Source organism: Anomaloglossus baeobatrachus, chromosome 6, assembly GCF_048569485.1.
Source record: "Anomaloglossus baeobatrachus isolate aAnoBae1 chromosome 6, aAnoBae1.hap1, whole genome shotgun sequence".
Classification (NCBI taxonomy): Eukaryota; Metazoa; Chordata; class Amphibia; order Anura; family Aromobatidae; genus Anomaloglossus; species Anomaloglossus baeobatrachus.
The window spans coordinates 340,856,660-340,882,435 of record NC_134358.1 but is presented as its reverse complement, the minus strand read 5'-3'; the positions used below and the strand labels follow the sequence as shown (position 1 = coordinate 340,882,435).

General features: G+C 44.2%; 1 protein-coding gene across 2 annotated transcripts in view; it reads right to left on the bottom strand.

Annotated features, from left to right (window-relative positions):
* PDIA4 (protein disulfide isomerase family A member 4) overlaps nucleotides 1-25,776 on the bottom strand; it is a 342,287-nt gene that overhangs the window by 234,637 nt on the left and 81,874 nt on the right. For both annotated transcript variants that reach the window (XM_075314972.1, XM_075314971.1), the window contains exon 4: nucleotides 18,683-18,821. In XM_075314972.1, coding sequence (XP_075171087.1) covers nucleotides 18,683-18,821 — 139 coding nt within the window. The remainder of the gene's footprint in view (nucleotides 1-18,682; nucleotides 18,822-25,776) is intronic.

Genomic DNA, 25,776 nt, shown 5'->3' with positions numbered 1-25,776 from the left:
TCAGACGCGCTGTTTATTGGACGGCGTTTCTGGGAGGAGTGGCCGACGGGGTTGGCCACCGCCCCCTGACGTATTAATATGTAAGCCGGAGTGAGGTAACCCAGACGCGCCGCTTATTGGACGGCGTCTCTGGGAGGAGTGGCCGACTGGGCTGGCCACCGCCTCTTGATGTATTACTATGTAAGCCGGAATGAGCGCACGCATGCGCAATGGGGTAATTCAGGACCTCTTGTGACCAGACCGAAAATTAAATGCGCAGTGAGATCTTTGGAGACAGAGTAGCCAATGAATTCAATTGGTTGCTGGGTCCATGTGACCATGATTGGCGCCGGTTTTTAAACCCTGGACATCCTGTGATCTGGGCGCACAGCCATGGATGACATCTCTGTCCACATCTTTTGTTCATGATACTTCAGCCTCCTGATGATCCTTGTATCCTGAAGGGGAAACGCGTCGAGGCGATGCGAAGCATATCCTAAAGGGAAGTAATCATTTTTTCCTTTCCTTGGGTGTATTTTATTCACCTTTATATGCTTTTGTAATGTTTATCTGATTGTCTTTGGACGCTGCACTGTTTTGCATGCACCTGCCCAGATTGGGGCTATGCAGTGTCTATTAAGATAAGTTACATTGGTGATGATGTTTTCCATGTTTGATGGCCATAACATATCAGGACAGGGAATGTTACGGGGGGCTGTCTGATAATAACTGAAAGGAGTATCAGACAGTCAGGGTCCACCGTGCAAAGACTTTGCTGCAGACTATGGCAGAGTGCAATACCTCTGTTAACTCACAGAAGGATATAATAAGTAAGTAAAGCAATTCCTCCCTTACTTGGAGGGTGTGTGGAATGATCTCTGTTAATAATCACAGAGACAAAGGCAATGTGTGCGAAATGGCACCTACCTAGGTCCGCTCTTCTAGTGGTGCAAAAGAGACGAACAGCAGCGTAAGCCGCACAAAGCTCCTACCTGCGTTCGCTCCACTAGTGTGCGAGGACACGAACCACTAGATATGGCACCTGCCTAGGTCCGCTCTTCTAGTGGTGCAAAAGAGACGAACAGCAGCGTAAGCCGCACAAAGCTCCTACCTCTGTTCGCTCCCCTAGTGTGCGAGGATACGAACAACTGCCAGACGCAGTATAAGGAACGTTACCCTAGCGGCAACGTCCACCTACGAGTAGAATCACAAGGCCCAGCCAGACCATGTGCCTCAGGCACCTGCCTATGTCCGCTCCCCTAAGAGAAAAGGATACGGACAGCAGCCGAAGCTGTAAGGTATAAGAACGCTACCCTGCCGGTAGCGCTCACCTAGCATAGACAGAGGAATGCCTAGAGGAACGCGCACAGAGCGTCTACTCATATGCATGAACCAAGAGGACTGAGCACCATGCGGCGTGTGTCAGGGTCTTATATAGACTCTGTGCCTCATCCAAGATGGAGGACACCAGAGCCAATCCGCTGCCAGAACGACAGGAGTGACGTCATGCTGGCCTATCACCGAGCAAGACGTCACAAGCACATGACCAGCGACCAATCGGCATAGAAGGTGTCAGAGACATGTGACCTCGTGTCAGCGATGATGTCACCCGCACATGTGCAATGGCTCCAAGATTGGACTTAGTCTCCGGCGCTCGCACATGTGCAGTAGCAAGAAATCTGGACTTAGTCTCCAGCGCTCGCACATGTGCAGTAGCAAGAAATCTGGACTTAGTCTCCAGCGCTCGCACATGTGCAGTAGCAAGAAATCTGGACTTAGTCTCCAGTGCTCGCAGCAACCGTAACAGTACCTCCCCCTCAAGGGCCCCCCTCCCGGCGACGCAGGTAATCGGCAACTAAGTCGGGAGCATGGACAGCCTCCTCAGGCTCCCAAGAGCGATGTTCCGGGCCATAGCCCTCCCAATCTATCAAGAAGAACCTGCGCCCTCTAACCATCTTAGAACCAACTATGGCTCGTACCTCATAGCTAGAGCGAGAGGAATCAGAGGCAGGAGAGTGCACTTCACGAGCGTGAGGTAAAATAGCCGGCTTTAGCAGTGAGACATGGAATTTGTCATGAATCCTAAGATGGACAGGTAACTTCAATTGATAGACTACAGGATTTACCTGTCGAAGAACCTCATAAGGACCCAGGAAGCGAGGAGCAAATTTGACAGAGCTCACTCTAAGTCTCACGTGTTTTGCAGAGAGCCACACAAAGTCCCCTGGAGAAAAGACAGGAGCCGGGCGACGAAACCGATCGGACACCGTCTTCATACGGTCCTTAGCTGCTTGGATCGACTCTTGAGTCCGATCCCAAACCTCTCTGGCATTAGTTGCCCAGTCAGCCACAAGAGGAGGAGGTGCAGCAGCGGGAAACGGTACCGGTACCCTAGGGTGTTGCCCATTATTGAGTACGAACGGTGTCTGCCCAGTGGCCTCAGCCAGCGAATTGTTAAGGGCAAATTCTGCCCAGGGTAGGAGGGAGGACCAGTTATCGTGGTTCTCAGCAACAAAGTGTCGAAGGTATATAATGATAGATTGATTGGTACGTTCAACCAAACCATTAGTCTCCGGATGGTATGCCGAAGAGAGATTCAACTCAATTTGCAGAAGGCTACAAAGATCTCGCCAGAAACGGGAAGTAAATTGCGGGCCTCTATCACAAATGATACGATCTGGCATCCCGTGAAGCCTAAAGACATGCTTGAGGAATAGTTTGGCTAGTACCCTGGAAGATGGGATTCTCGATAACGGTACGAGATGAACCATCCGGGAGAAATGGTCCGTAATGACCCATACAAATCTATGTCCCTGTGAACATGGAAGATCACCCACAAAGTCCATGCCTACCACCTCCCATGGTCTATCTGGCACTGGTAAAGGATGCAAGAGCCCAGCCGGTCTCTGCCGTAATGGACGGTTGCGAGCACACGAGTAGCAGGAACCGACATATCTCTTGACGTGGCTGGCTAAGTGTGGCCACCAATACCACCTCTCCAGTAACTCTCGTGTCCGCCTAATACCAAAATGCCCACCCACCTTTGAGGTGTGGGCCCATGACAGTATATCATTCTGTCGATCAGGCGGAACAAAGGTCTTGCCCGGTGGGATTTGGTCTAACGTCACAGGGGAGAGCGTATGAAAAACCCTGGAGGGAAGGATAAGACGAGGTTCGTCAATCTCTTCCTGGGTAGAAAGCATAGAGCGAGACAGGGCGTCTGCCTTGTTATTCTTACTCCCAGACAGATAGTTGATGGAGAAGTGAAAGCGGGAGAAAAACAAGGACCAGCGGGCTTGGCGAGGATTCAGACGCTGAGCGGTTTGTAAGTACGTCAGATTCTTATGGTCTGTATAGACCTGGAAAGGATGTTTCGCTCCTTCCAGCAAGTGACGCCACTCCTCCAAGGCTAATCTCAAGGCGAGCAGTTCCCTATCCCCAATGGTATAGTTTCTCTCTGCCGGTGAAAAGGTTTTAGCAAAGAAGAAACACGGCCTTTTTCTACCTGCACCGTTCTTTTGATACAAGACCGCACCAGCACCCACTGAAGAGGCATCAACCTCTAAGAGGAAGGGCTTCTTCTCATCGGGTCTTTGAAGAACGGGAGCAGTTGAAAAGTGTCTTTTTACTGCCTCAAAAGCCTGAGATGTCTCAGTAGACCAGGCTTTGGGATTAGCACCTTTCTTAGTCAAGGCCACCAAAGGGGCCACCAAAGTAGAAAAATGGGGTATGAACTGCCTGTAATAATTTATGAATCCTAAGAAGCGTTGCACCGCCTTCAAGGAATGAGGTTCGGACCATTGCAGGACAGCAGAGAGCTTCGCAGGATCCATAGCCAGACCCTCTTGTGAGATAATGTAACCCAAAAAAGGCAATGAGGACTGCTCGAATACACATTTCTCGAGTTTAGCAAACAATGAGTGCTCCCTTAAACGGGAAAGGACACGAACGACATCCTGACGATGAGTCTCCAGATCAGGAGAAAAAATCAGGATGTCGTCCAGATACACCACTACTGAGGATAACAGTAAATCCCTGAACACATCGTTTACGAAGTCCTGAAATACTGCGGGTGCATTACATAACCCAAAAGGCATGACGAGGTATTCATAGTGACCGTCTCGGGTGTTAAAAGCGGTCTTCCATTCGTCACCCTTTCGAATTCGTACCAAGTTATACGCACCCCGCAGATCCAACTTCGTAAAAACTTGAGCTCCTCTCAGTCTGTCAAAGAGCTCCGAAATTAAAGGTAATGGGTATTTGTTCTTTATTGTGATTGCGTTGAGACCCCTGTAATCTATGCAGGGACGCAAATCACCCTCTTTCTTCCGAACAAAGAAAAACCCAGCTCCCGCGGGAGAGACGGACTTACGAATGAACCCCTTCTCTAAACTCTCTCTTATATAGGTCGACATGGCCTCCGACTCAGGTATCGACAGGGGGTAAACCCTGCCTTTAGGTGGAACCGAACCTGGGATAAGGTCTATGGCACAGTCATACGGCCTATGGGGTGGAAGAACCTCAGCACCCTGTTTGGAGAACACGTCAGCGAAATCCAAATAGGGTGTAGGTATGGGAGAGAGATCAGTTGATGCAACCGCAACGACCTTAGGTGGTAAGGGAAGACATCGGGACTGACATTTCGAACCCCAACTAATAATGCTGTCAGACTCCCAGTCAATGTGAGGAGCATGAGTCCGAAGCCATGGAAGACCCAGAAGGACGTCGTCTATACCCTCAGGCAAAACAAGAAAAGAAATCTCCTCTATGTGACCCTGAGACAGGGAAAGGCGCAAGGGAACTGTCCTCAATGTAATGGAGTCAGACAACATAGTTCCATTAACAACACGGACAGGAATAGGCGCCTCTAACATGATAGAGGGAATATTGTGTCCCTTTACAAATCCTGAGGACACAAAAATCCCGTCAGCTCCGGAATCCACAAAAGCCATAATAGGCCATGTATTCTCAGATAACGAGAGCTGACCTGGGATACAACACTTAGAGGGTGCAGAAGACGTCTCTAGTAACCCCCCTCTAATGGTTACTAGGCCAGGGAGTTTCCCTGACGACTAGGACACTTGTTGGCATAGTGCCCAGCCTGACGACATACGTAACATATAGGAGGACCAGACTTGCGTAGTCTGGAGGACGTATGACCTAACTCCATAGGAGTGGGAGATGTTTCAGATGCTGAGGAAGATGGTAGTGGACCCTCAACAACTGGAATAGCCCGATGCTTAGGGCGTGAGGAAGAGACCTCGAGTCTACGTTCCTTATGGCGTACATCGATCCTCGTTGCTACTGTGATCAAGTCCTCCAGAGAAGCAGGGACCTCACGAGTAGCAAGGGCATCCTTGACATAGCCTGCCAACCCTCTCCAGAAGATAGGAATCAACACCTTCTCTGGCCAATCTAGTTCTGCCACCAGAGTTCTAAAAGCAATGGCATAAGAACTAGTGGATAACGAACCCTGAGATAGATCTAACAGTCTCAGGGCCGCATCATGGGTAACCTGCGGACCCATGAATACCGCCTTAAGAGCATCAAGAAAGTCTTGATGTCTCAGAGTAACCACATCAGAGCGCTCCCATAGGGGAGTCGCCCATTCTAAGGCTTTGTCCTGAAGTAAGGAGATGATAAAGCCTACTCTGGACCTCTCCGTAGAGAAGCGAGAAGAGTTGACCTCTAGGTGTATCTGACACTGAGTAATGAAACCACGACATGATCTGGCATCGCCAGAATATCTGTTTGGCAGAGCAAGTCGAGGATCATGTGCAGATGTCACCATGGTCTGAGGTTTATCCTCTATACTCTTGAGCCGTGACTCAAGTACTTGTATGTAACGGTGTAACTGCTGATATTCTGCCATAACTGCCAGACCCTTGGCTCAGTCCTAATGTTACGGGGGGCTGTCTGATAATAACTGAAAGGAGTATCAGACAGTCAGGGTCCACCGTGCAAAGACTTTGCTGCAGACTATGGCAGAGTGCAATACCTCTGTTAACTCACAGAAGGATATAATAAGTAAGTAAAGCAATTCCTCCCTTACTTGGAGGGTGTGTGGAATGATCTCTGTTAATAATCACAGAGACAAAGGCAATGTGTGCGAAATGGCACCTACCTAGGTCCGCTCTTCTAGTGGTGCAAAAGAGACGAACAGCAGCGTAAGCCGCACAAAGCTCCTACCTGCGTTCGCTCCACTAGTGTGCGAGGACACGAACCACTAGATATGGCACCTGCCTAGGTCCGCTCTTCTAGTGGTGCAAAAGAGACGAACAGCAGCGTAAGCCGCACAAAGCTCCTACCTCTGTTCGCTCCCCTAGTGTGCGAGGATACGAACAACTGCCAGACGCAGTATAAGGAACGTTACCCTAGCGGCATCGTCCACCTACGAGTAGAATCTTAAGGCCCAGCCAGACCATGTGCCTCAGGCACCTGCCTATGTCCGCTCCCCTAAGAGAAAAGGATACGGACAGCAGCCGAAGCTGTAAGGTATAAGAACGCTACCCTGCCGGTAGCGCTCACCTAGCATAGACAGAGGAATGCCTAGAGGAACGCGCACAGAGCGTCTACTCATATGCATGAACCAAGAGGACTGAGCACCATGCGGCGTGTGTCAGGGTCTTATATAGACTCTGTGCCTCATCCAAGATGGAGGACACCAGAGCCAATCCGCTGCCAGAACGACAGGAGTGACGTCATGCTGGCCTATCACCGAGCAAGACGTCACAAGCACATGACCAGCGACCAATCGGCATAGAAGGTGTCAGAGACATGTGACCTCGTGTCAGCGATGATGTCACCCGCACATGTGCAATGGCTCCAAGATTGGACTTAGTCTCCGGCGCTCGCACATGTGCAGTAGCAAGAAATCTGGACTTAGTCTCCAGCGCTCGCACATGTGCAGTAGCAAGAAATCTGGACTTAGTCTCCAGCGCTCGCACATGTGCAGTAGCAAGAAATCTGGACATAGTCTCCAGTGCTCGCAGCAACCGTAACAGGGAAGGGCGTGAAATAACCGTCTGATGTAATAGTGTATACATTAATCTTGGGTATGATTCCCTTAATCTGTCCTGTTTAGCTGTTCTCAATCTTTGGAGGCAGCTTGTAGTTTGACATATTGGGATTAATAATTACCAATTTTGTGTATGCATGAGTACTGTGGTTTGGCCATCAGGAGTGTAATTAAAATTTAATTCACTAAAGAGTTAGGGCTTAGTGAGGGTCAGCCGACGTGGAACGGGGGCGCCCAAAACAGTTACGGTGTCAAACCCTCCGTTGGCAGGTAGGAGCAAGGTCCCCTTTAGGGAGACTTTAGGGACCCCATATTTTCCAGCTCCTCCCCTCATGTGACCCTATGCGCACAATATCACTGGGTGTTTTGTTCAATTTTAATAATATATTAATAAAGATAGTCATTTTAATTGGAAATTGAGGTTTTTATGGGGGTGATTACACAAAAAATGTTCGATTATCTATACATAGAAAATCCGGTAGTCCCCATTTTTCATTCCCTACCAAAGATCCACAAGGGGGGTTTTCCCCCTAAATTCAGGCCCATAGTGGCCAGTATTGGGTCTTTAAATGAAAGAATTGGATCATGGGTAGATTTCAAATTGCAACCATTGGTCAAATCCCTTCCTGGCTACATTAAAGATACAAAATCTGTGCTCAGAGCTTTCAATGGCTTTAGATGGAGTAAAAAATTTTTGTGGCTTACAGCGGATGTAATTGCGTTATACCCCTCTATTTCTTATGATGTGGCCATGGTCTCTTTAAAGCATTTTCTAAGTAAATATAGTGGATATTCACGAGAAGAACAGGAATTTCTCCTAGATGCAACTAGATACTTACTCATTAAAAATTATTTTTTATTTAACAACAAATTTTACATTCAACACAAAGGCGTAAGCATGGGGGGGAAATTTTCCCCTTCCCTGGCAAATCTGGCCATGGGCCTATGGGAGGAATTGTTTATCTTCAATTGTTTATCTTCAAGCCAGGGAAGGAGTCTTGCGAGGATAATTTGCATATTCCCAGTGCCTTCTGGGATAAGTGAAGAGTCACCGCGAGCTCAAGGAGAACCGGGTTTTGGCCGTTACAGCCGGAAGGAAGACTTCTGAATTTTAGCCTGTCTTCTTCATTGTGAGCGTGAGTGAGCAAAGTGTGAGCAAAAGTAAGTGAGTAGAATTGTTTGTATTTAGTGGTTTAATTACTTAACATTTGTTTAGTGCTATCCCCATTAGAAAATGTGCTCCACTATTGCTAATGCGATCCAGTGTACATCTTGTCTCATGTATGCAGTCCTTGAAAAGCCGTTTGAGGGTGCATACTGTTGTTCGAGATGTGAGCAAGTTGCACATTTGGAAGCCCAGATACTGGATCTAAATGAGCAGCTGGCAACTCTGAGATGCAATAGCAATATGGAAAGGAGTTTGCTGCTCACTGAGCAGCAGCTTGCTGGGTCAGATGTGGGGGAGGATCGTAGTAGGGAGCGGCAGGACGGTGAGGTAGGTAGCTGGGTGACAGTTAGAAAGGGGGGTAAAGGGAAAAGTGCTAGGAAGGCTAGTCCTGAACTGACACACCCCAATAGGTTTGCAAACTTGGCAGATGAGGGGGATGTCATTACAGGGGTAGCATTGCTGCAGCAAGGCATGACCTCTGAACGCCAGAGGAGTGTCTGCTCCAGTAAGGGGGGGAATAGGAGTGCAGGGCAGGCAAGACAGGTACTGGTAGTGGGGGACTCAATTATTAGGGGGACAGATAGGGCAATCTGTCACAAAGACAGGGATCGCCGAACAGTGTGTTGTCTTCCTGGCGCTCGAGTTCGGCACATCGCTGATCGGGTTGACAGATTACTGGGAGGGGCTGGGGAGGACCCAGCGGTCATTGTACACATTGGCACAAATGACAAAGTTAGAGGTAGGTGGAAGGTCCTTAAAGATGATTTCAGGGAATTAGGTTGTAAGCTTAAAGCATGGACCTCAAAGGTGGTATTTTCGGAAATACTACCTGTGCCACGAGCCACACCAGAGAGGCAAAGAGAGATCAGGGACGTTAACAGGTGGCTCAGGAATTGGTGTAGGAAAGAGGGTTTTGGGTTCCTGGAGAATTGGGCCGACTTTTCAGTTGGCTACAGATTCTATGCTAGGGATGGGCTGCATCTTAATGGGGAGGGTACAGCTCTGCTGGGGCAGAAAATGGCTAGAAGGTTGGAGGAGTGTTTAAACTAGGAATGGGGGGCGAGGGTATTCACTTTATAGAAGGGGAATGTAGTGCAGATAGTGACCAGGGCACAAGTAATGAAATTGGGGGTGGTAAGGGGGGAAGGGTTAGGACAGTTAGTACAGTAAGCAGGAATACAGGTACAGAGTCATACGTAACGTGCATGTACACTAATGCCCGAAGCCTCACAAATAAGGTGGAGGAATTCGAATTAATATTGTTGGAAGAAAATTATGATATAGTGGGGATATCAGAGACATGGCTGGATGAGAGCTATGACTGGGCTGTTAATTTACAGGGTTATAGCCTATTCAGGAATGACCGTACAAATAAGCGAGGGGGAGGTGTGTGTCTATATGTAAAATCATCCTTAAAACCCATCCTGCGTGACAACATATGTGAGGGTACTGAGAATGTAGAGTCCCTATGGGTGGAGATAAGGGGGGGGGAGAATGAATAATAAAATACTGATAGGGGTGTGTTATAAGACGCCGAATATTATGGAAGAGGTAGAGAATCTCCTCATAAAGCAAATTGATAAAGCAGCTAGTCTCGGAGAGGTAATTATTATGGGGGACTTTAACTATCCTGATATAAATTGGGGAACAGAAACTTGCAGTTCCAGCAAAGGAAATAGATTTTTGATTTCAATGAAAGATAATTACCTTTCACAAATGGTACAGGACCCCACAAGAGGGGGAGCACTACTAGACCTTGTACTAACCAATAGGCCAGACCGCATATCAAATATACAAGTTGGGGGTTACTTGGGGAATAGTGATCACAAAATAATACGTTTTCATATATTCTTTAGTAAGATGTCTAGTAGAGGGGCTACAAGGACACTAAACTTCAGGAAAGCAAATTTTAAACGGTTGAGAGATGATCTTAGTGCAATAAACTGGGATGATGTACTAAGTAATAAAAGTACACAAAGCAAATGGGAGACTTTTATGAGCATCCTGAATAGGGCTTGTGCAGAAAATATACCCTATGGGAACAAACATGCTAGAAATAGGAGGAAACCCCTATGGCTAAATAGAGCTGTAAGGGAAGCAATAAAAGAAAAACAGAAAGCCTTAAAAGAATTAAAGAGGGTAGGTAGTGATGAGGCATTATATAATTATAGAAAATTAAATAAAATATGTAAAAAGCAAATTAAGTTAGCTAAGTTTGAGACAGAGAGACTCATTGCGAGAGAAAGTAAAAATAATCCTAAAATATTCTTTAACTACATAAACAGTAAAAAACTGAAAAGCGATAGTGTTGGCCCCCTTAAAAATAGTCTTGGTGAAATGGTGGAAGGGGATGAGGGTAAAGCCAACCTGCTGAATGACTTTTTTTCTACGGTTTTTATATAAGAAAATGCCATGGCAGATGACATGACCAGTGATACAATAAATTCACCCTTGAGTATTACCTGCTTAACCCAGCAGGAAGTACGCCGCCGCCTCGAAATCACTAAGGTTGACAAATCTCCGGGCCCGGATGGCATACACCCCAGAGTACTACAGGAATTGAGTTCTGTGATAGATAGACCATTATTTTTAATCTTCTCAGATTCCTTAATAACAGGGTCGGTACCGCAGGACTGGCGCATAGCAAATGTGGTGCCAATATTCAAAAAGGGGACAAAAACTGAGCCAGGAAATTATAGGCCGGTAAGTTTAACCTCTACGGTTGGTAAAATCCTTGAGGGGTTCTTGAGAGATGCTATACTGGAGTATCTCAAGAAAAATAACCTTATGACAGACTATCAACATGGGTTTATGAGGGATCGATCTGTCAAACTAATTTGATCAGCTTCTATGAAGAGGTAAGTTCAAGCCTGGACCAGGGAAATGCAGTGGATGTTATGTATATGGACTTTTCAAAAGCTTTTGATACGGTGCCACACAAAAGGTTGGTACATAAAATGAGAATAATGGGGATAGGGGAAAATATGTGTAACTGGGTTAAAAACTGGCTCAGTGATAGGAAACAAAGGGTGGTTATTAATGGTACGTACTCGGACTGGGTCTCAGTTCATAGTGGGGTACCACAGGGGTCAGTATTGGGCCCGCTTCTTTTCAACATATTTATAAATGACCTTGTTGGGGGCATGCGGAGTAGAATTTCAATATTTGCAGATGATACTAAACTCTGCAGGGAAATCAATACAGAGGAGGATAATTTTATATTACAGGGAGATTTATGTAAATTGGAGGATTGGGCTGAGAAGTGGCAATTGAAGTTTAATGTAGATAAATGTAAGGTCATGCACTTGGGTAGAGGAAATAACATTTATGATTATGTACTTAATTGTAGAACACTGGGTAAAACAGACACAGAAAAAGACTTGGGTGTATGGGTGGATGGTAAACTTCACTTTAGTGGACAGTGTCAGGCAGCTGCTGCCAGGGCTAATAAAATAATGGGATGTATTAAAAGAGGTATAAGTTCATGAAAAAAATATAGTTCTACCTCTGTACAAGTCACTAGTGCGACCGCACTTAGAATACTGTGTACAATTCTGGTCACCGATATATAAGAAGGACATAGCTGAACTGGAGAGGGTGCAGAGAAGAGCCACCAAGATTATTAGAGGAATGGGTGGGCTGCAATACCAAGACAGGTTATTAAACTTGGGGTTATTTAGTTTGGAAAAACGAAGGCTTAGGGGGGATCTAATCACAATGTATAAATATATGAGGGGACAGTACAGAGACCTTTCCAAAGATCTTTTTACACCTAGGCCTGCGACTGGAACACGGGGGCATCCGCTACGTCTTGAGGAAAGAAGGTTTAATCATAATCACAGACGAGGATTCTTTACTGTACGAGCAGTGAGACTATGGAACTCTCTGCCGCATGATGTTGTAATGAGTGATTCACTACTAACATTTAAGCAGAGCCTGGATGCCTTTCTTGAAAAATTTAATATTACCAGTTATGTATATTAGATTTTATGACAGGGTATTGATCCAGGGAACTAGTCTGATTGCCGGATGTGGAGTCAGGAAGGAAATTTTTTCCCCATTGGAACTTGTTTGCCACATTGGGGTTTTTTTTGCCTTCCTCTGGATCAACATGTTAGGCTACGGGTTGAACTAGATGGACTTAGAGTCTCCCTTCAACCTTAAAAACTATGATACTATGATATTAATCCATTTGCAAATAACATCATCTGGTATGGGCGTTACATAGATGACTTGCTGCTGGTGTGGGAGGGCCCAATAGATACTGTAGAAAAAGTCCAACATTTTTTGAATAGCAATGATCTTGGCTTAAAATTTACATGCAATTACAGTTTTACATCGATTAATTTTTTGGACCTTACACTCAATGCCAGCAGTGAGTTGTCTGATGTTACAATCATCCCGTTTAATAAAGAAACAGATCGCAATACCATACTGAGATATGATTCATGCCATCCTAAGCATGTAACACACAATATACCCAAAGGCGAATACATCAGGATTAAAAGAAACTGCTCGGACGAAATGGTACTAGATGTAGAACTGGCCAAAAAGAAAGACAGTTTAGCCAGCAGAGGATACCCATTGGAGCTATTAAGAACGGGAATGGAGGAGGTGAAAAAATTAGAAAGGAATTCTCTAATTTCAGATAAAAATCCAAGAGGAACTAATGTAAATGATTTGGGAGGAATTAATTTTGTAACAAATTTTAGCCAAGACTATTATGAAGTTGTTACCGTGATCAAAAGATTTTTGCCAATGTTATATACGGATACAGTGGTCAAAACGGTTTTGGAAAATAATAAAATTAATTTTATCCCCAAAAAAGGTCCAACAATAAGTAGTATGGTTTCCCCTAGTCTATTTCAAATTTCAGCAGACATGCCATCAGAGACCTGGCTCAGCATTAATGGATTCTACAAATGTGGACACAACATATGCTTGTGCTGTGCATTTGTGAATAAATGCAGGAATTTTGTTTCTACAGTAGATGGCAAAACATATCGAATCAAGCAGTTCCTTAATTGTAACTCCTCTGGTGTGGTCTACCTAATCACTTGCACTCTAAACAGTATGTGGGTTGCACTGTAGGTGCATTAAAAAAAAAGGATTAGAAGGCACCTCTCAGATGCTACAGGTGCACCCAAGGTGGGCATTTCTGCAGCTTCGCGTCACTTTATGGAGGTACACGGGGGTGATAATAAATCCTTTAAGTTCAATGCCATTGAGAAAGTCAGAAGACCCACCAGAGGAGGAGACTACAGAAGTTTGCTTTTGGGAAGAGAGTCTTACTGGATGTTTATACTAGGCTCCAGACAGCCTGGAGGTTTAAATATCCGCAGGGATTTAATTTTGCAGTATAGGTGATTTTTGATATGTTCTCTTCTACACCTTTCCAGAGATATCGTTTACAATTCAAAATGATAATCACGCCAAAAATTCTATCAAAATTCACTTAATGGGACATTTTGTGTATGTATATAGGAAATTCCATATGAAAGCATTGTGATTTTCATGCATTATTTAAAATCGGCAACACAATATATGGAGTTCTCCTATATATAAAATAATAGTTCTTTGAATATACACATGATATAATCATATTGGGCTCAAACTTATGTCATATGGATATTTGGATATATGGAGACAGTATAGTCTTTTTTTTTTTTTTTTTCCCAAAGCTTACAGCTAACATGAAGTCTCACTAGCATCTATTTAATTAGAGATGTGACATACAAGAAATATCTAAGTAGGCATTTTGGTGTCCACAAAAATGTACACATTGATAGTGGGATTTTTTTTTTTTCCCCCTCTATATATAAAAAAACATAAAATACAAATCTGTGCAATATATTTATAACCATATATATTTGTTACAAGTACAGTTTGTAGATATTGCTTTTCTAACACTGTTTCTAGCTCTTATAGATCTCTATCAACTCAAGCCTTGAATGAATTAGATTGTGAAGTTTAATGAAGGCAAGAAAGAGTTAACAGGAGCTGCATCATCGGTCACTCCACATGTGTGTTCATTATAATGTGAATGAATGTCTTTTTAAACTCTGCACTTAGATTAGTCAGTTACATGACTAAGACCGTGTAATACGGTCGAAACGCGTCGCTAGTCATTCTTCCCCTGCCCAGGGGCTGTCTGTACCTACCTCTATATTTGTGCACATGGAATAAACCATATGGAAATTTATATTGAAGAGTGCCTTCTTTCCTGCGCTGGACTTCATCTTACATGCTTGCAGCTGCCCGGTCTATTGTCCGTGCTGCAGAGAGAGGGCCTGGAGACTTGGAGTGGGCGAGCTGAATTCTTTTGTCATTCATTACTTTAGTTTTCAATGGGGCGAAAGGGGGGTGATTTGAACTTAGGTGTTTTTTTTTTTTTATTTTCAGCAATCTGATCGCTCATTCATTTCTCTTCATCAGACCTGCACAGCTCAAGCCAGGAGAAGAAATGCTCATCTTGTGTTACAACCAGCTCTCTGCCGACTGTAACAGGAAGTGAGTCATAATAGCGACGGGAGTCATCACATGACCCTGTTCTACCATGGCAACCATCAGCTCACCGTGATGTCATCTCCGATGGCGGCGGAAAAGAGTATTACCCGATTTAAATCGCGCTGTCAAAACGTGATTTAAGGGGTAACAGGCGCGGGTGGATGCAAGGCACACATGTCTGCTGTATAAAGCAGCAGAAATGTGCAGGGGATCTCCGCTGGCTCACTGCAGCAGCCAGCAGTGATCACCCCTTCATGATTTAGGACGTACCAGTCCGTCGTGAAGGGGGTTAATGATGTTGCAGCCTCTGTGGCCTTTCAGAAAAGGTGTGTAAATACACTGTCAGACCATGGAACACTTGACTGCACAAAGGAAGGTGGACTTCCTTTCTTTAAGCATGTGACTTATAAATGTAATTGCTTTCACCAGACGTTTTAAGGGGCTTCAGAGCAGAAAGGGTGAACACATATGCACATTGCAATTTTTAAATTTATTTTATCCCTTAAATTACATTTTTAGCTATATTTTTTCTCACTTCACTTCCTAAACTTCCCCAACCAAAATAGGAAAGAATCCATGGTGGGGGGATACTTTCACATTGCAATATAAAAGTTTGCACTACAGTGACATATTTTATCATGAAAGGACCTTTCAGTAGAAACATCCAATGGTGATTTACTCATCTCGAACAATTTATTCAAAACAAAAGCTAACAACCGTGGTGGGTATACAGTATGTCCCAAAAAAAATGTCAATGTCCAAAAACTTGTGGCCTTAAGCATCAACACATCAATTACAGCTTGACAATAGCATCTCATGCTGGTCACAAGTCAAGTAATTGTCTGCTGAGGCATGGCATCCCACTCTTCTTGCAGGATGGCCCTCAAGTCATTGAGATTCTGGGGTAAAGAGTTATGAGCCTCTACACAGTACCTCAGCTGATGCCATAAGTTTCTTATAGGAGTCAGGTCTGAAGAAAATGCAAGCCACTCTAATTGACCAATCCCAGTCTCCAGCAGTCCTTCCTTAATGATGCAACCACGATAAGCTGGAGCATTGTCGTTCATGAAGATTAATTAGGCCTGCATTGATTGTGCCCCTGCATTATGACTGGATTAATAATAATAATAATTTTATTCAATTATATAGCTCTAATAATTCCACAGCTACCATACCCAGGACCCCAGCGCTGCAAGACTGTAGTGCTAACCACTGAGCCATGATTTTATTCAAAAAGTAGGGACTTGTCGCAGTAGCATTCACAAAGTGTAGGGCAGTTCTGTATTTACTAGACACACATGTTCACACGAACACCACCATCTCAGACTCATCTGGTAAAAGGGGTTGATGTATAGCACTCTCCTTGACATCTCCTACATCGTTAAAAAGGGAAGGGCACCACCTAATGGGATCTCCAGGTATACGATAGCATAGACCAAAGGAGGGAGAAAAAGAGTATACTTAACAAGGGATCACCAAGAGATTGTATTATATAAAAGTGAAAACTTTATTACAATAGAACAATACATGGATCTCCACGCTGGGAGTGAAGGCACACAAAAAGACAATTAAAAACACTAAAACAGACATGCATCCCCAAGCCAAAAGGAACACTTCTTTTTCTCCCTCCTTTGATCTCCTACATCGTTGGCGGCCATTATTTCTGTAGTAAAAGAATCGACTCAACAGTGAACAGCCCTAAGACCCACTGGTCCCATGATAACGCCTGTGCCTGGTGGTGTGGTTAGGTACTCTTGCAGGTTGCCTAGTATGCAGACCACGGATGTAAACGGTTTTGAATGGTTTGGCGTTACACTTTGGTGTCTCACCTCCATTAAGGTATTCATCATCCGATTCAAATGAAAAGCCCCCCCTTCCTTTAGAGCATTTAGTGTGGGGGGACTCATGGGTTTGCGTCGCCTGACACACTAATTCTTCCTTTGAAAGGTTTTGTATTTCTTTTAATTTGTACATTAATTGTTGTTGGTAGGGTCTGTTCTCTCCCCCCCCCCCTGTTTTTGTTATGATTTATGGTACTTGCCTTCTAAGTTTTTTTGTAGCCATTCAGCTGACGGGGAAGATTTTTGCAACAGATCCAGGATTGACTGTTGGCTTTTGGCGGGAAGAGTAAGTTATACATAGACTGTCATCTGATTGTCAGGTGTCACTGCTGACAGGAAGCAGATTCAAGCAGCTCCCCGCCTGTCCTCCCCTTTATTAGTTGTGTAGTCGCCCAGCTAAGCCTGGGTGGACAGTGATTTATCTGCGATATTGGAATAATTATTTACACGAGGTTATTTATTGGTTTAATTATTTAATGGTTAAATTACTATGTAACCCATTAATAAACACCGTGGCCTTTGTTCACCAAGACATGTTTTCTGCGTTTTTATTGCTAAGATATATTTAGCTGTATAAGGGGTGCCTATGGCATCTGCGATCCCATGGGCACTGTTGATGATAAAGCTGTCAATATGAGATGTGGCCAAAGGACGTCCACGTCTATGCCTTTCTGTAACTCTTCCAGTCTCTCTGTGTCTTAGTTGTATCATGCTTATGACGTTCAATTGTGACACTCAATCTGAGAACATCAAGCTTGAAACTTTACAATTGATCAACAACACCTTGCCATTGTAAGTTTTCGTCCTGGTTTCATGATGTCAAAATGTGAACAGCATGATGAGGAGGTCTGTTTAAATACCAATTCTAATTGAACCCTGAAATATATTGGCCAATTTATGGATCAAACATCTATTGTCAATTTTGACATTAAAGACATTTGCTAGAGAACCGGAGGTTGTGCAAAAAAACCCCCAAAAACAAACAGTTGGACATGTGCTTTCAAATAAGATCACATTAAGTTCACCTGAAAAGATTGCAGTGCATTTTAGGATCATCTTGAAATTTCACTCAAAAGCCAAATACTTTTTGTGAGTAGTGTACACACACGCACACATACACACACTGCAGCTAATCCTATCCTGGGTGCAATTCTCAGTATGTGCTCTTACACTGGAAATCTCAGGGGTTGTGGTGTCATAAGTGGGTGATTTTTAACAAGGTTTCTATTAAAAGGGAGTGGGAAACGTCCATGAAAAATTTGGATCGTCCTTGAATTTTGTTCCAGTTCTCCAGGAAAACTGTAATAGTAGGTTGAAATCTGTGGCGACAATCCCAGTGAGAGATTTCACCAAAATATTGTGGCTGTGGAGAAAAGGTATCAAGGAAAATTGAATCCATCCATGCTTGTAGATTACTAATGAAAGAGATGATCCGAAGAAGAGTACAAGTGACCTGTTAAAAAAAAGTTTAATCTAAATAAATATCAGAAAATTGTCATAAATTTTCTGACTTTATATTTGCAAAAATAAATGTTTCAAGTACTGAAACTTTTATGCATTAATTATATGTAGCAGTAAAAGGAAAATCATCAAGAAATGGTAATTTCATAACTGAACCTGACAACTATTGAAATATGCAGAATACTTATCAAGGAGGTTGTAGTAGACAGCCAAACGCTATCTTGTATACAAATAATGAGAAATAATGGTAAAATGGGAAATAACCACTAAGACAATAAGAACAGCATTTAGTTATATAAAAATGTGAGTTTTCTTTACAACTCATACAGACCACTTATCAGAGAATTCTTATAGCTTGATATTATAATAAATTTGAAGGCACATAGATATCTTGATAAACTATACTTCAAATACAAATGGATTTTGCAAGGAGAAAAATACACTGCAAATATCTGCTGCAATCCAGCAACATAGGAACGTTGAAGATTATTTCAATATATTTCATTAGGTTTTCACAGCAAAAATCTGTTAAAATCTACCATTTTTTTTTAAAACCAGATTTTAGAATCTGAGTAAATACTAGGTATATAATGAGCCCCACTAAACAACAGAGGAAGCAGTAGCATGTCTTTCATTACATATCAATGTTAGACAGATCATGTGCTCAAGCAAGGAGATTAAAGCCATATTTCAAAGTATAGCTCTCACCATGGTGCATAAAATTCGACTAGTATGATATCCGCAGCTTCTACCACCTCATTAAAGTTCGCTTCAGTTAATACCATTGTTGCTTCAGGTGGGATTGTCCAGTTCGGATCAGAAACCTCTTTTATTTTAGCTACAATGGCTATTTAATAAAAAAAAAAAAAAAAATACAAAACAATTTATTATTGAATAAATCAAAAGTTTCCAACCAAAACCACATGTATCCATAGTCTTATTTCTGATAACATACAGTACACAGCACATTTTTGTGGACTCATAGTAAATAAATTTATATATTATATAAACACACACAGCCTTGTGAAAGTATTTACCCACTTGGCTTTTTAACTATTACGCTACATTACAACCGGTGTTTAAATATTTTGGTAATCTGATTTTTGTAATGCGTCAACACCAAATATTCTAAGTTGGGGAGAGTTAAGTTATTAAGTGAGAAAAATACAGGCAAAAATTATATGTATGGGATAATAAAACACAAATAGCCATGTGCATATGTATTCACCCCTTTTGCTATAAATACCCTAAAAATTTCTAGTGCAAGCAATTACCTTCATAAGTCTCATAAACCTGCCAATAGAGGACCACTCACCAAAACTCTCAGCCCGGGCAAAAAGGGTATTAATCAGAGAGGCTGCACAGAGACCAAAAGGTAACCATGAAGGAGCTGCAGAGTTCCCAATCAGACTGGAGAATCTGTTCATACGACCACAATACGTAAAACCAGGCAGCTGGGATTCTCCACAGCCGTCCATGGAAATTGCGCATTGTTTCTTGGCGCTATTTCTAGACGCTTTACACGGCCCTACCAGCAGCCCTGATAGAAGTGGCACACTCTGTAATAAAGGGGTTAAGCTTTATACTCTCAGCTGGTACTAAGCTCGAAATTCGTGGTGTCATGCCAAATTAGACATGGCCACCATGAATTTCTAGTAAACAGTAAAAAAATAAATAAATAAAAAAAGAACAATTTTTTATTAGAAATAAAACAAAAAAAACATTTAGAGACTCCATCTTTATTATAATAAAAAAAATCCTTAGTCCAACGTAATCCATAGGTAGATCATTGTTCGCTCTGGTTCATCACTCTGCACAGCCAAACATTTATAGAGTGAGAAGCAGGCCGACACCGGAGTTCCATATACGCATGACTCGTGCAGTGTCGCATTGGTATCACCCGGCACGGACTGACACTCTCCGGACACGAGCGCCTCAACTGCATTGAAATGCATGCAGCCGACCGCTTCTGTCAGGAGAGTGTGCGGCCATACCAGGTGATGCTGATGCGAGACTCGCACAGTGACAGTCAAAGTTCAATTGAGTCCATATACACCTTCCACGGACTCGAGTTAACCCTGAGGTAACCGCAAACATGGCCGAAAACAGCTGAAGACTGCCAAGTGACGAGCAGTGCAGTGAATACCCCCAGAAGTTAACAGAACCTTCAATGATGTCATAGCCATGTGACCAGTCAGTAAGCCAAGGTCTGTACAACATTCACACCAGACTGGTCAGATTGCTATGTCGTCATGGAAGGTCCTTTAGTCAGTGTTGGTTACCGGGGGGCACAGCAATAATCGGACACAGAAGCAGAAGCGGCCGGGAAACAGAGTCTGCAGGATACAAAAAGTTGTGGACAAGAAGGGGTATTTATCATGTTTTTTAAGTAAAACTACTGTACCACAGTTGTGAAAAAGTATACAGTTTTTATTATAATAAAAAGTGCAAAATATCAAAATCACATGTGATGACAGTTAGTAGTTAGACATACATAGTTAAAATCCAATTAGATGAGACAGAAGAGAAAAAGGTCCCAGGGAGGGAGACAGACTACCCCTTAACTAAAACTGGTAAGAAAGTGGTATTACTATATCCCAGGGGGGCATATAAGTAACCAAAAGATATCAATAGTATATCCCCTGGGCTAGTGGAGTGATGGAATGTCCCTACATTAAACACTAACCAACAGGATAAGGTCCAAATCAGGGCCTGAGTACACCAGTATGTAACACCACCAGAATAATCTCAGATAGAGAAAGAAAAAAATAAATAAATAATTCTGCAGTGGTGGGGAAATTGGCACCTGAAGGAACTACCTGTGGTATGTATAGCACCCAAAAAGGGAGTCTGTCAGCCTCACATGTGGACCCGCTCCGGACACGTGTTTCACATGTGCTTCAACGAGAGACCGTCTGCAGGATGCGTCACGGGACCTGTAAATATGATCATAATGTTTTTTTAAATAATGCGGTTTTGCTGTTTTGTTGTTTTTTTTTACAGCCTCTGAACCCAAACTGTAACACGAGCTTCCTAGAAAGCTCGTGTTCGGGATTGCGTGTACGAACACTAGGTGTTCAGTACGAACACCCGAACTTTACAGTTCAGGTTCGCCCATCACCTACCAATAGGAGTGAGGGCCCTGCTCGTAAGTTTACAGTCTATGAGGAAATAGGGGGGGGGCACAAATGGTAAATTGGGAGGGGGGGGGTAAAAGCTTGTCATATATGATCCATCAGTATGATAGGGGAGTCAAAACCAGCTACATGGACCGGTCACCAGCCAGAATTTATACAAGTACAGAGTATAAAAATGTACATGAAGAGGAAAGCATTCAAAAGATATAGGGGACAAGAATTGGAAGTAGATTTTGTGAAGGGCAAAAAGAGAATAGTTAAATAAGGGAGGTGAAGTAATATGCTAGACTACAGAAATGCATTTTAGGACCAACTTAAAAAGGTGTGGATGTTGGGGATTAATCGAATTGTTCTTGGTACTGTGTTCCAGAGCATTAGTGCATCTCATGAGAAATCTTGAAGACGGCAGTGGGAGATTCGAATTATTAAGGATGTCAGTCTTAGGTCATTAGCAGAGCGGAGGCCACGTGTAGGGTTAAAGACAGAGATGAGGAAGAAGATATAGGGCGGTGCGAAACTGTGGAGAGCTTTGTGGGTCAGAGTGATAAGTTGATATTGGACTCTGTAAGTGATTGGCAACTCGTGCAGTGACTGGTGCAGAGCAGAGGCATCAGTAAAGCGGTTGGAGAGGAAAATGTTCCTGGCTGCAGCATTCAGGATGGATTGGAGAGGGGAGAGTTTAGTAATAAGGAGGCCAATTAGTAAAGAATTACAGAATCCAGGTGAGAATGAATAAGAGCGACAGTAAGAATTTTTGCAGTCAACGGCAAGAAAAGGTCGAATTCTAGGGATGCTTTTGAGGTGGAGGTGATATGAGCAAGTGAGTGACCGAATGTGGGAAGTGAAGGAGAGATCGAAGTTAAATATACCTTGCAACAAGACAATTATCCAAAGCATAATACTAAAGCAACACTCGAGTGGCTTAATGGGAAACGCTTAAATGTATTGGAGTGACCTAGTCGTTAATCCAATTGAAAATCTGTGGCCAGACATGAAGATTGCCGTTCCCCAGAGGAAACCACATAACTTGAAGGAGCTGTAGCAGTTTTGCCTTGAGAAATGGGTAAAAATCCCACTGTCAAGATGTAGAAAGCTCAGACATTTAACCAAAGCGACTTGCATCTGTAATTGCCGCAAAAGGAGGCTTTACAAAGTACTGATTTTAGGGAAGGGGGGGTTAAAAAGTGAATTATACACACTGAAGATTTAGTTAATTTGCTTCACAATAAAATGAAAATTAAAATGTTCACAGTTGTAGGCATGTTTAATACATAAACTGATGCAATCCCTCAAAATAGCATTTTTATCTCTAACTCCGTTGTTTTCCACCAGGTGGCACTATAGGTGGTTTCATTGCGTAGTGCATGGCTACTTTACTGTACTTACGACACCACTTCTATGCCTATAGCTACCGCCGTTCTCAAGTAAATGGCGGTGGACAGGATATGGGTGGACACACTGTATATCATAACCTACAACAGTTTAGGTCATCGGGCCAATTAGTAAATTCTAATAAACATGCGTGGCTATACAGCTCTGACTACGTGACTGCAGCTGATTGCATAGTGTCAATGTCAGTGTTTGTAGGGTCATATAGTATTGACATGGAAAAAAAATGAAAACCTTATTAATTTATTCATTAAAAGTTGCAGGAAGAATATCATGTAAATATATATTGTCTAAGAATGTTAAAAATCTGGCCACGAGCAGAAACATGAAAGAAGTTAAATAATGTATACTTAACCTTTCACTCATCACTGTTCCAAATTGATGCTCTCAGCTTGACTTTTATTAACAGTAGCTGCAGATGTCAAACCGTCTGTATATCCCATGTGACAGTAAACGGGCTTTACACGCTACGATATCGTTAATGTTTTATCGTCGGGGTCACGTTGTTAGTGACGCACATCCAGCATCATTAACGATATCGCAGCGTGTGACATGCACCTGCGACCATAAGCGACCTCAAAAATGGTGAAAATCGTTCACCATGGAGAGGTCGTCCCAAACTCAAAAATCAGTAAGGGTTGTTTTTCGTTGTGGTTCGTCGCTCCTGCGGCAGCACACATCGCTGTGTATGACACCGCAGGAGCGAGGAACGTCTCCTTACCTGCCACCGGCCACAATGCGGAAGGAAGAGGTGGGCGGGATGTTTACATCACGCTCAGCTCCGCCCCTCCGCTTTGATTGGCCGGCCGCTTAGGGACGTCGCGGTGACGCCGCTGTGATGACGAACGTTCCTCTCCCTTGAGGGAGGGATTGTTCGGCAGTCACAGCGCCGACGCCGACCAGGTAAGTGCGTGTGACGCTGCCGTAGCGATAATGTTCCCTGCGGCAGCGATCACACGATTTCGCTTGCACGAAGGGGGCGGGTACTTACACGCTCGATATCGCTCGATATCGCTAGCAGCAATTGCTAGCAATATCGTCCGCGTGTAAAGCCACCTTAACACTCATGGGTTACAGTTGTCGTGGTGTATTCAAACTGTGATATCTGCCGCCATGTAAACAGAACACAAGGGGAAAGATTGGGGTTGCTAAACTAGAAGCTGAATATCTAAAATAGTCACGGTGGTTTCAACAAACTCTACATAAATCAATTGTACAAGCAATTTGTAACACTTATGACCCTTTTCTTCCACTTCCCTAAATTCTCTATCCAACAATAGCAGCTAATCTCCACCCACAAGGTAAGAGACAACTAAAATGTAACTTGCATTCTGATTTTTCAGGTTTCCTCTCTGCAAGTCACATAATGGCCAGAAACAGAGTTACTGCACATGTGCACACACAGACAATTCTAAAACATTACCTGAAATGACAGGTACACTTCAACTATTTGAATTTATTCTTCTCTGAGGGCTGATTTTTTCTTTGTCGCTCCATTGGGAGACCCAGACAATTGGGTGTATAGCTACTGCCTCCGGAGGCCACACAAAGTATTACACTTTAAAAAGTGTAACCCCTCCCCTCTGCCTATACACCCTCCCGTGCATCACGGGCCCATCAGTTTTTAGCTTTGTGTTGAAGGAGGCACACATGCACACAAGCTCCACATTTTAGTCAGCAGCAGCTGCTGATTATATCGGATGGAAGAAAAGAGGACCCCCACGGGGCCCCCGGCATGCTCCCTTCTCACCCCACTAAGTCGGCGGTGCTGTTAAGGTCGAGGTATCCATTGCGGGTACAGAGGCTGGAGCCCACATGCCATTTTCCTTCCCCATCCCTTAGAGGCTCTGGGAGAAGTGGGATCCTAACCGGTCACCATTCACTGGGACCGAGCTCCATCCGCAGCCCCTGGGGGAATCTGACAGACAGGAGCCTGGATATCATCAGGGACAGGGCCCTGCATCCATAAGGTACTCTGTGTCCCCTGAGGGACGGGGCATGCAGCGCCTGTGTTGCAGACGCCGCAGCGGCTCCTGTGTGGTTTGTGAGACCGGGACTACCGCGCCGACCGCGCTTGTTTGTCGGCCGCGTTTTTAACGATTAGTCCCCGGCTTTTACGGCCTAGTACCATATACTCCCGCCCCCGGGCCTGCCAGTCAGGGGTAAGGGCGGGACGGCCGACTGGACGTCGCCAGTGAGGGCTGGAGCATACTTTGGTATCCTCCTCCCCCCTCACTGAGCACTGTGGGGCACTAGTTTCCCGCACTTTATTAGGCACGCCCACGGCTCCATCCTCCCCTCAGAACGCTGGCAGCCATTGTTATAATCACTGCTGCCGGTGGGGGATTTCAGAACGAGCTCCGCAGTTCTGGGAGTAGTGGGTTCCTAACCGGTCGCACTGGGACCGGGCTCCCTCCGCAGCCCCTGGGGGAATCTGACGGACAGGAGGCTGGATATCATCAGGGACAGGGCCCTGCATCCATGAGGTACTCTGTGTCCCATTAGGGACGGTGCAGGCAGCGTCGGTGTTACAGACGCCGCAGCGGCTGCTGTGGGGTTTGTGAGCCGGGACTACCGCGCCTGTTGGCCGGCCGCGCTTTTAACTTTAGTCCCCGGCTTTTGCGGCCTAGTACCAGGTACTCCCGCCCCCGGGCCTGCCAGTCAGGGGTGGGGGCGGGACGGCCGACTGGACGTCGGCAGTGAGGGCTGGAGCATGCCTTGGTATCCTCCTCCCCCCTCACTGAACACTGTGGGGCACCAGATGCCCGCACTTTATTAGGCACTCCCATGGCTCCCTCCTCCCCTCAGAACGCTGGCAGCCATTGTTATAATCTCTTCTGCCGGTGGAGGATTTCAGAATGAGCTCTGCAGCTCTGGGAGTCCCAGGCAGGGAATCTGGTGGACGCACCACCGCTTGGGGCGGTTGGTAAGCCACACCAGTTGTCAGGTGCTGGCCCCCCTTGGGTACAAAAGTGTATATTATATATATATATATATATATATATATATATATATATATATATATATATATATATATATATATATATATATATATATATATATATATATATATATATATATATAGTATACATTTTCTCTATTCGGCAGCATTATTTGCTTTTGCCTATATCTCTAAGAGGAGACAACAGCATGTCGTCCGCAGAAAGCAAGGGGGCCAAGGCACAGGCTTATTTTGCAACCTGTACCTCTTGTGCGGCTATGTTACCTGCAGGTTCCGCCTACCCTCATTGTGACAATGCTCGGCCCCCGTGGCTC